Raw genomic sequence first — 12,177 nt, forward strand, 5'->3', positions numbered from 1 at the left:
CATCCTCTGAGGCCAGATATGAAAGGATAGAAAATCCCTTTCAATATAAATCAGTAGTTGGATGTGCCCACGAGATATCATAGTTCAAATTAGGCCACACAGAACAGTCGAGTATTCAAACTCTGTTTCAGAACAAATGCTGTAGGACCCTTGTTGAAGCTCCGCATTCCTGCTCGGCTGGGATGTGAGCCTTTTCTGTGTTGATACGAAAATAGCATTGGGTCACTGTTGTGTTTGCTTGAAAGCATACAATGATCCAAGACAGCAGAAAACGGTTCATGCAAATAAGAAAACTATGCTCAATAATGTGCAAAGTGCACTACGTAGATGCTTCTTTAAAACTGTAGTTTGCCACAATACTGTCACGTTATGACATGGTTTTATAACGCGCACTACACAGGAGATTTGAGGGAACAATCTTTAAAGGATTAGTTCACTTTCAAATAAAATTTTCCTGATAATTTACTCACCCCCATGTCATCCGAGATGTTCATGTCTCCCTATTCTATTTACGGAATTAATGCAGCGCCAGTACCATTTTTTCCGTAAGTAGAATAGGGAAGGCGTAGGACATACAGTGTACGCTTTTTGAAGAATACGAAAGTGTGGTTTTGGCGGAACCACTTGGAAGGCGATCATTTGTTTATATAAAGCATATACATTTTTTTTTTTTTTTTAAATGACAGATCGTTTCGCTAGATAAGATCCTTATTCCTCTTCTGGTATTGTTTAAAGCCCTTTGAAGCAGCACTGAAACTGTAATTTTGACCTTCAACCGTCTGGAGTCCACTATAAGGAGAATAATCCTGGAATGTTTTCATCAAAAACCTTAATTTCTTTTCGACTGAAGAAAGAAAGACATGGACATCTTGGATGATATGGGGGTGAGTAAATTATCAGGAAAATTTAATTTGAAAGTGAACTAATCCTTTAATAACTTGGAAGAACATACAGGAGAAAAAAACAAACAAAGCTACTACACTTAAACACTGATGCTGACAGCAAGAACAGAGAGGCACTGGATGGTGGGAGAGACCAAGGCAGTGATGATGGTAAGGAGCCAGGCGGGGACTCAGACGACAGCCAGGACGACAGCCAGGATGACAACTCATGGAGCCGAAGCCAATGGAGGTGGAAACCAAGGTGGAACTGAAGAGCCAATGAACCCACGCAACATTGATGCATCTGGAGACTGAGGTGGAGCCCCAGCAATGAGCGTCTGAGGTGGAGCCTGGGTGCCAGGGGACTGAGGCAGAGCCGGTGTGACTGAGGACCAAGGTGGAGCCAGAGTGAAGGCAGAGCCTGAAGGAGCTGGAGGAGTGGAGGGACAAAGCCCAACTGAAGGGCCATGAGTATGTGGCGCAGGCAGAGCGATGTCTGACCAAGGTGGAGCCGGAGGGACAAGGGAGCCTGGTAAAGCTAAAAAGGTCAACGAGCCAAGATGTAGCGATGGACTCAATGGCTAAAGGCGGACATAGGGAATCCTCTTTCCAAGGCGGAGCTGGTGACTGGAAGATCCGAGGCGCATCCACTCAGCATATTGGAGTTAAAGGATTAGTTGACTTCAGAATTAAATTTTCATGATCATTTACTCACCCTCATGTCATCTAAGATGTTTACGTATTTCTTTCTTCAGTCGAAAAGAAATGGTTTTTGAGGAAAACATTCCAGGATTTTTCTCCATATAGTGGACTTCAACAGCTACCAATGGGTTGAAGGTCAAAATTACAGTTTCAGTGCAGCTTCAAAGGGCTATACACGATCCCAGCAGAGGAATAAGGGTCTTATCTAGTGAAACGATCGTCATTTTCTAAAAAAATAAAATAATTTTATGTACTTTTTAACCACAAACTAGCTCTGCACTAGCTCTGCTATGCAACGCGATCCTCATGTTGGAAAGGTCACGCGTGACATAGGTGGAAGTTCAGAGCAAGTGTTTACAAAGCGAATGTGCAAAGACTAAGCCAAAAGTTGAAGTTGGAGGAGAAAATGAGCTGTTGAAGTCCACTATATGGAGAAAAACCCAGAAATGTTTTCCTCAAAAACCTTAATTTCTTCGATTGAAGAAAAAAAAGACAAATATCTTGGATGACATGGGGTGAGTAAATTATCAGAAAATTTCAATTCTGAAGTGAACTAATCCTTTAACAATGGAGACACAGAGGAGTTGACGGGAACCAGCGAGGAGGTGTCGATGGACTGGCTGACTTTGGAAGAGGAGACTGGAGAGGGAGGCTGGGTAGGAACTCTGGAGACACAGTAGACTTTGAGTTGGGCGGAAGCAGTGGAGACAGGAGAACCAGGGAAACATCCTCTTCCATTTCCTCAAACAATGCAGAGGCCAGCTGCAGTTCACTCTCAGGTGAGATTTTCCTTCATGCCCACATACTCACAAGCAGTCCCACGGTGACGCACCGTGTTGCCGGCTCACGCACCTGGTCAGTCTCTCGGTGGAGCTCGGGTTCCAGGACGATGGTACGCTCAGTCCTCTTTACTGGCTTATGCATCCTGGCAGGCTCAGAGGTCACTTCCTACGGTGGGCTCTGGTGTTCGCTCCGTGCAGTGTGGCTGGGCTCTGGGTCTGGAGTGGGGCTGGTGATGTCCTCCAACGGGCAGATGGTGAACGCAGATCCGTTGTTTACGCGGAGAAATCCTCTCTGGGACCGTTCACTGGAAGGTGTGCACTGGAGAGCGCAAAATTTCTTGGGGGAACGCAAAACTTTTGCAAGTGAATTCAAAAGCACTGAAATCATTTTTCCTCCCAGCTCATATTTTTTTCCATCACCATGTCCCTTTAGGGGCTTCGTACTTCGTACTCTACTTTATCCCCTACACTTACATAGAAATAGCATTGGCTCAAATTCAAGTTTGACCAAACAAAAAGGTAGCAAGTTTTGCAAAAAACTTCTACTTCCTTCGTATGCAGGAAGCATCTACTCAATATCTAATAGCACTGGGGCACTGAAAAATTGAGATATTCCTGGAAATGCGGTCACTTTGACATAAAGCCTAGTGGCTTGCCAAAATATCTCAGTAATTCAGACCTCTTACAGGTTATATTGCAGGGATTTGAATTGAGATTTGAAGTGTTGTACTGAATGCGTAAGTGATTCATGGCACTCAAGTGGACTATCTCAACATGTCTGCTGATTGTACACCGCTCATAAAACCAACGTGACACGTCATTCCTCTCTGAGGCCGAAGCGGAGCAGTGATTCATGTTATGAGCTAATAACACTTAGACATGCTCCAGTTACCACCACTGACCTCCTGATCATAATAAATGCCTCTAATTATTCCCATTAGAATCAGATATCGCTTTCAAATGAAAAAGCAGGGTTTGTTGCAGATATGGGTCAATTTTGAGGATGTGGTGTCTGGAAAAGAATCAGTAGACTGTTTTTTGGGGGGGGGGATTGGTTCAATGAATGAGATGAGACAGTAGCTGGAATGGGTGGTATGATAGTACTGTATATACAGTTTCCTAATGTTGATTATTTTTTAAATAATGTGAGACTTACTCATTTGTTATGAATAATCGTCGTTGGGTTTGTGTGTATTAAATTGTAAATTGAACGAGAAAACTATCAAATGAAATGAGGCACCTTTCATTTTTATTTAATTACATTGAATTACCAACAATTAGGCATTACCAGAATGAGCATTCAGTCTGGGGTCAGTAGGTCTCTTATGCTCACCAAGGCTGTATTTATTTGATCAAAAATACAGTAAAACAGTAACATTGCTAAATTAAAAGAACTGTTTTCTATTTTAATACATTTTCAAATGTAATTTATCCTGTATTTATTCTAATATGCTGATTTGCTGCTCAACAAATCTTATTGTTATCAATGTTGAAAACAGTTGTGTTGCTTAATATTTTTTTGGATACTGTGAAACATTTTTCAGTAATTTTTAACAAATAGAAAGTTCAAAACAGCAGCATTTATTTAAAACAGAAACATGACATAAAATTGTTCATATTGCAATAACTTAAGATTTTAGTTATGCCAGTAATGCCACCCACCCCTACAGAGATACATTATTGTGCAGAAGTGAAAGTTATATTTGCCAGTGTGAAGGAAAAAGTGAATCTGTCCTCACCGGGTTCTGCGGTCAGAGGTCTTGGTGCAGGTGTGCTGAGGAGGAACATTTCTCCACTTTTTGGCTTCCACCACCATGGCCTCAGCATCCACCAAACCAAAGCCATACAGATGACTAACTAGTAGCCAAAAACACAAACACAACAACACACACACACACACGCAAATAATGTCACCAATATTTGGTTTTAATGCCATATCTAGATAATGTCAAAATTTAGAGTGCAGGACAGATACTGTTTACTGCTGATATAATAAAAATAATTCACTTTAATGACAGCAAATGAGACATAAACGTGTCAAAATTATACACTATTTTTACATAATATTTGTTCTTAATCACATTTCTGAAAATATAAGACTTGTTTTCAGGGAATATATCTTGAATTAAGTTTAATTTTCATACTACTGGCACAGTTTATTTTCATGATTTAATTAAATTTAACAAAAGATTTTTTGCGATGCAGATTTGCAAATTGCTCTCATGCATTCAAACACATGGTTTGATGTTCTATTCCACTAAAAATAAAAAAAGTACAAAGAGTTTGATGATATTACTATGCGTTTGGACATATTGTGCGTGAGTCATACATAAAGTTAAATGGATCATGAGTCCACTTTATTACTCAGTTGTGGCAAATAAAATAAATTATACTACACACCACACATCTACATTTAAAAAATTAAAAACATCAAACCGCAAAGTAAATTCTGAGGCTTTTACCTTTGTGTCCGGCTGCATTGGTTTTCCAGTCAGTGGCTTTCAGGTGAGCCTGTCTCGATGTCTTTACAAGGAGATGCTGGACATCTCTCCAGGTGATCAGAGGACTGAAAAATAAATTGTTAGAGAAAAGAGAGAAGCCTTTTGAGTTGTATTGCTCTTTTGAAAATGTCCTCTGTAGAACAACAGCTATTTCATTTTATTTGCAAATTTAGTAAAGAATTTTTTTTTTCATCGAGGCCACTGTTTTGCTTTCCATCTGAGAGGCTCAGTTTGTAGGGGCTTTTGAGGCACTCTTTCAATTTAGTGAAACAATTGCATCCCAGCAGGTAATTTTTTCCAAGCAGCTCTCGATGCTATACGCCACCTCAGTCCACTTCAGCTGTCTGTACATGAGTCTCTGCTTCTGTTACAAGACAAATATGGTGGCAAGATCCAGGCCCTTTAATTGTCAGCAACAGACTGAATCCGCCTTGTGAATGTATAACGCACCGTTACATCCAGCTAATAAAAGAAAAATACTGCAATTTTTTGGTGTTATTGTTTTATTTTATTTTTTAATTGGCTGAGGCAGACTTCAGCCCTTCATAAAACTTCTCAACATGCAGCCTCCCTAAGATAGTTTTTTATCAACAAACAAATAAAAAAAAAAAAAAAAAAACAGACTAATAACACTATCTTTGCTCAGCCCACCCCTGCCTGTGCCTAGAGCCGGAGTATCTGTGTAGTTTACGGGCAGCGCCGGATTTTTGTAACCGCGCATACTTGTACACGTAGGTCGCACTTGCAAATTTAATTAGTTTATCCACAAGATGGCAACCGTGCCCTGGGGGCGTCAATTCACAAGGTAGACAAACTGCATAAACTAAACAGAGCGGAACGCATGCAAGCTACTGAAAATATTTTTCATTGAAATGTCAAAATATATTTCAAAATGTATTTACAACATTGAAATAAACTTTGGGTAAATGCAAAAAAAAAAAAAATAATAAATACATTTATATTTTTCATAATGAAGAGACTCTCTTTGGTTTTTAACTGAGATAACAAATACTACTAACTTCATGCCAAGCATTTCCCATTATGAATTATGATACTGCTTGGTTCTTTGTTTCAGACTGTTTTCGCGCCACAACCAAACTGCTACAAAGTTCTTATTTTAATCAGACCGATTGTTTTGGTGCAGATCCGTGAGCAATTGCCATGTTCATATATGCCCAAACTAAGTGCCAGGTTCTGAAACTCCAAACGAGCCAGGTGTGAAAATGCAATAAGCGACGACCATCCCCACCATCCCTTTATACCAATAAATAAAAAAGGTTAAAAACATTGAAATATAAAGAAGCAGTGCAGCTTTCTGCAGCTGTATGGAAACCTCACTTTGCCTCCAGAGCGAGAGCAATGACACCCGCCACCATCGGAGCAGATACTGAGGTGCCCGTGTGGCCATCGGTACACCTCTGCCGCAGGTCTGTGGTCACCTGGTACCAGAAACACATGAATACAGAGAGTTAACAACTTCAATGTTGTGGACATGCATGAGTTTGAAATGAAAACAGAAACAGAGGACTGTGCAAATGTGCAAATTTTGTCCTTTAAATCTTATTAACGGGTATGGCAGATCTTCTAAATTTGTGTGCGGACACTTCTTGTTAAAAGACACTTAATATTCAGTAATATTATTGATTTGACTGCACTGACACTATCGGATGAGAACAAACTTGAACTGAATTGAGCTGGATGACGGCACTGTGGTCTTCTGCAGAGCTGCTTTACAGCTGAATTGAATTTGTTTCATAATTGACAAATTTTGCAACATCGACACCTATTGAACCGAACTGAATTAACATTGAACTGACTTGAGCTGAATATCGACACCATTTTCTTCTGTAAAGCTGCTTTACAGTTGAATTGAACTCATTTAATAATTGATTATCTTTTACAGTTATTGAACTGAACTGAATCAACATGACAACATGTCTTTTTCAAGCTGCTTTATAACAGAATATGAATTTGTCTCATATTTGGTGAAGTTTGCATCATTGATTCTGTTGTTTCCTTGTTTATTAATGTGAAGCTGCTTTGAAACAATCTGTATGTATTAAGCACTATAGAAATAAAGGTGACTTGACTAGAGGGAAATGATGCAGGCGTCAGGTCTAAAAAACACTCAGCTATCCTCTGAAAGAATGCACTTTCGTGACAGTGATGGGATGAGTGGTTTTCTGCAAAGTGCTCTGTAAAAATTTCCGCTGTTGTGGTTTTCTGGGAAACAGCGGGTCACCCACAGGGCTACTCTGGTAGCCCGCAGGCAGAGAGAGCGAGCGCTCCAATGCGTCTTCAATCAAACATGAGCTTGATTACACTGGCGTTTCTCAAAAGAATAAACATGAATGGGGTCAGTGCCACTGACAGTGTCCTGAGGAAGATGCTGAGATAAGAGACATGCTGTCGTCCAATATGTGTGCGTGTGTTGGGGGGGTTCATGTTGAAAAACAGAAGTCAGGAAACAAACATGACAGTAATAGACTTACATTCTCTGCTTTAACACTTCTCATCAACCATCTGCATGTTTATTAAGGGGATTAAATTTAAGATGTGTTTAAGAATTTAAGAGCAATTTTGCAAATTAAAGATGATTAAAAATCATTAAATTATTCATTATCATTAAAAAAAGTCATTAAAAGTTATTAACAGGGGAAAACTACATTGTGATTGAATAATTTTATAGGTGATTAGGGTTGTATGATAAAGGGGAAAAAAATTTAGACATTTTTGAGTGAAATAAAACAAGAAAAAAGTTAACGATGAAAGAATAAGACCAGTAACGTGCCTTAAGAAAATAAATAGGATCAATTTTGATTTAAAGGTGCAATGTGTAAAATTTGGGAGGGTCTACTGACAGAAATGCAATATAATATACATAAATACAAAGTTTTGGCATGAAACTCTTATGGGCAGGCTAATAGGTCCTTTAACTCAATCACATCATTATCTATAGGACACAGATGATTGGTTCCTGCTGTATCAGTAGCCAATGAACTTGCATGCTCAATCTTCAAATACACGAGTAGCATTTGCCTTAGCAGTGCAGCACACTTCAGAAACCCTCCACCTTCCCCAGCTCCACCTGTATATCTGCTATGGGTAATTCATGTGTGCTATATTGTACAGCAGCAGCAGCATGTCTTACTTGCTCACAGCAGCGTGTTGTGTATGTATTGGCAGTAGCAAGTCCCGTACTTGCTCTGCAGCAGCAATAACCAACAGCAGCAGTGTAGCAGATCTATTCCACCAAGACCAAACATATCAACATTTTCATACCCATTGCCATGCCAAACACTCCGAGAGTTGTCATGACAGAACTATGTTTTCAGTGGTGTATAAAGACCTTGCATAATGAACCGTTATGAGTCATTTCTATCTACATACACCGCGGGTCCCCGCTCCATGTCAAGTCACCATTATGTGCCGGCATGTTTCTACAGCAGCCCTAAACGGACAAACACTCTACAGAGCACGTTTAGTCACTATGTTGTTGTTCTTCGAAATCATTCGTGTTTTTAAAGACAGCTTGCATCATCACTACGTTGAATATGCACAAATTAGTAGTAGTAGTAGTCGTCTGGTTTATTAATCCCGGAACACACCAAGCCGACAGTCGGCTGTTGGGCAGTTTTTCGTTTCACCGGCCCACTAAGTTTTCTCAGTGTGTTCCGCACCGTCAGCTGAAGTTGGTCCCTGTCTGCTTTTTTCGGCCGATTCAACATGTTGAATCGGCATCAGAGCTCGTTGGTCAGTCAGGCCATCTGATCATTCGGATTGGCTGTTCAGATACTGCCACCTGCTGGTAAGGAAAGGCATTTCTTCTTACGCAGGCGCAGAACGGACGCGCTACTTGGCCGTCGGCTGTCGAGCGTCGGTTTGGTGTGTCAGGGCAACTTTGGACCCAGATGTTGCCGACGTGAGCCAACCCCGCAGTCTGCTTTCGTCGCCACTAGTTCGTCGGCGTCAGCTTGGTGTGTTCCAGGCTTTAGAAGCAGAGACCGTTCTTTGTTAGAAGTAAAAAGAAACCTCACACATTGCACTCTCTCCTGTCTCAGACGACAACATCTTTGCCTTGTGTCAGCCAGATGGCCAGCGTAGCTTCTCCAAAAGAGAGGGAGGGGTGCATGCCGTTAGTTGCAGTTCGCAACCTCAATGGCTAGATGCCGCTAAAATTTACACATTGCATCTTTAATGCCAACTTTAAAGATGATTGATTTTTTCCCCCCAGAGGAACCATCATCTGGACCATATAACAATTGTTGCATAGTAGGTTAAAAACATTTAAATGACAGAAATAAATAAGATTTTTGCTGCAAAATAAATAGTCAAGGCAAGACTGTGTCTTTAACCCTCTACCGCATAGTGTTGCCATTGGCAACATACTCTTTGTGTTCATTTCCTTGCCACTGTCTCTTTAAGAGAACGTTCTCGTTTTTTTGTTGGTAAGAGAAGACCTTAGTTTAGCCAATGATGTGCTTTGGTTAAGTCACATGACATGCAATTTTTTTCTGTGTCGCAATTCTGACAGACTGACATCTCTTGTATGTAGTTGCTGAAAGCAAATTAAAACGTCAGTAACAAACAAGGACCCGCCCATGTCACATTCACAAAAATATTGTTAATATCATCTCAGGTAAGTTATGATGACATATTCACCACTCAAATTTTTTTTTATGAAATTCGTTTTTGGTAAATCGATAAAATGTCTGTGTTGCCATATGGCAACACTGAGCAATAATGGAATGACATTATTATAATAGGTTAGGTAGCTAGCAAAGGCCAGCTGCAGTCTGTTAAGCTGTAACAATAAAAACATTAATGCTAGTGATATAATGTTGATTAGTCGTATGTTAAGGACTGCCATTAAATCAACATCAGCCAGTACTACTGGCCCAGACCTACCATTGGCCTACCATTGTGTCTCAAAAAGGCAGGTGCAAGTGGATGTAAGTGTATTGTTAGGGTGAAGTGCACCAAATGTAATGTGTACATGTGTCTCACCTCTGAAAAAAAATGCTTTTTGAAGTTTCATACAGAAAAAAGGTGAAGTTTGAAGGATTATGGGGGGTTCATGTTCATAACCTTCCTCTCATAAGATTGCATAATGTTGAATTTTCATGAACTGCAATGTTTTTGGTTTTATGTCAATGTTTTATGATACATGATGAACAGTAATAGATTTGTTTTTAATTGTCTACATTTGCAATTTAAATAATATTCATGAAAAATGTAATGAAATTTAAAGAATATAAAGCATTATTCAGCAAAAGAGAATGGAAAAGCACAAGATGTTGGAAAATAAGTATAAGGTATTGTTTATAATTACTGCTAAAGCTTATAATAGCACCAATTGATTCAATACAAACAACATTTCTGAGAAAAAATATCAACTATATACACTTACACTTATTCTAAGTTATTTCCACTATTGTACGTTGTTGCCATATGGCAACATATCATAAAGTACCTTAAAATAATATTTTTTTCCAAAAAATCTTTTACAGCACTTTAAGTTAAGCCATTCTAAGAAAAGAAAAAGAGTCAAATATTTTTTTTTTATAGATTTATCATAATGCGTGCGGTAGAGGGTTAAAATTTTGAAAAGTAAATTTAAAGGGGTCATAACATGAGAAGCCAAATTTACCTTGATCTTTTGATATAAGCAGTCTTTGTACTATTAAAACATTCTGCAAGTTTTATAGCTTATAAAAAAATTATTTATAATCAAGCTCCAAAAACGGCTCGGTTTTATATATTACGGGATCTGTGAAGTCACATGGGCAAATATATTTGCATATGACCGCCTCCAGATGAAGACATCAACGAACATTTATACAACATCGCATCATAGGCCCCGCCTACTGACATTCAGTTGCTTAACGGCTGATTTTTGCCTACACTGGATGTGAGCGTCGCGTCAAAAGCATTCTAATCACTGTCTACACTGGATACAATATACCGAAGCACGTTCAGTTTCTGACGTACTCCACGTAGGCATTGATTCTGTTTTCTGTGACATGCATTCATAACCGTGGCTGTTTATTGACAAGCCTTAAGGACAATTCACACTGCACCGACAGACGCAGACCGATGCAGACAGTCACTTAATTACAGCATATCACTTCAGACATTCTGCTGATTCAGTATGTTCAATCGGTGTAAACAAGCTCCAACAGATGCCAACAGACTGCGACAGGGATAACACACTGATCTGACAAAACCTGATGAAGTGTTGCAGTGTGTCGGCATTTGTTGGTGCGGTGTAGAACCACCTGTTAAAGGCTTTGTTCACCCAAAAATTAATTTTCTGTCATTAAGTACTCATCCTCATGTAAATCCTGTAAGACCTTCGTTCATCTTGAGAACACAAATTAAGATATTTTGATGAAATCCGAGTGGTATCTGAACCACACATTGGCAGCAATGTCATTGCACCTTTCAAGGCCCAGAAAGGTAGAAAAGACATCATTAAAATAGTCATGTGACATTTTAGTCCCAGTGGCATTTTAAAATACCATTCAAAGTGGTTGCGAGATGACTTCCGCACTGAAGCTGTACTTAAATAAACTTTATGTATGAGTAATAATAATAGTGATGCTTGCTTTATCAACACCACTAACAAAACAACAGTATTATCTGGTGTAGACACGGTGTAAACAAAATTAGTGTGTGAGAAAAGATAAAGAAACCAGTCATGCATTTGTAAATGAGCTCTTAAGCCCATAACTACTAACCAAATACCAGAAGAAAAGCAAAACCCATAGTAGTCATTCTTAAGGATGATGTCATAATCTGCACTGCTGGAAGAGAAAGCAGATGTACACACACACACACACACACACACAAAAAAAACGCTAGTTCTCTTCATCCTCTTGATAGCTCCCTGCGGTTTTCCATGCGCATGGGAGCCAGACCAAACATTCAGCCCCAGTTTTTTTTTCCAAGCATCTTATTTCATCAATAGATATTTGTGGAAACAGCCAAACAACAAGAGCTCAGCTGTATTAGCAGGATAAGCAACAGGATCTGGGACAGATGATCTATAGAAGATATCTGAATTTTGGCAGTTTACCATTAAACACCATATACAACTGTATTTCTATACTGGTCCAGTCAAAAGTTGATTGTGATCTGTCCTTCAATGTTGGGATTTCACACCCATTTTATCACCCACAAGGCAAAAAAAACCACCTGACTGCTTAGAAAGGGAACAGCACGTCCATATTATTCATGTCCACTGCACAAATGGACCGGTCAGACATTTACTGCTTGGTGTTAGAAAGTGATGAGGAGGAATGAAAGGAG

General features: G+C 39.5%; 1 protein-coding gene across 3 annotated transcripts in view; it reads right to left on the reverse strand.

The window, feature by feature from the left end:
• Window positions 1-12,177, reverse strand: part of pcsk6 (proprotein convertase subtilisin/kexin type 6) — a 121,136-nt gene that overhangs the window by 68,842 nt on the left and 40,117 nt on the right. For all 3 annotated transcript variants that reach the window (XM_048183811.1, XM_048183810.1, XM_048183812.1), the window contains exons 9-11: window positions 6,205-6,305; window positions 4,828-4,931; window positions 4,105-4,222 (exon numbers count right to left, since the gene is read on the reverse strand). In XM_048183811.1, the coding sequence (XP_048039768.1) occupies window positions 4,105-4,222; window positions 4,828-4,931; window positions 6,205-6,305 (323 nt within the window). The remainder of the gene's footprint in view (window positions 1-4,104; window positions 4,223-4,827; window positions 4,932-6,204; window positions 6,306-12,177) is intronic.

Source organism: Megalobrama amblycephala, linkage group LG3 (assembly GCF_018812025.1).
Source record: "Megalobrama amblycephala isolate DHTTF-2021 linkage group LG3, ASM1881202v1, whole genome shotgun sequence".
Lineage (NCBI taxonomy): Eukaryota > Metazoa > Chordata > Actinopteri > Cypriniformes > Xenocyprididae > Megalobrama > Megalobrama amblycephala.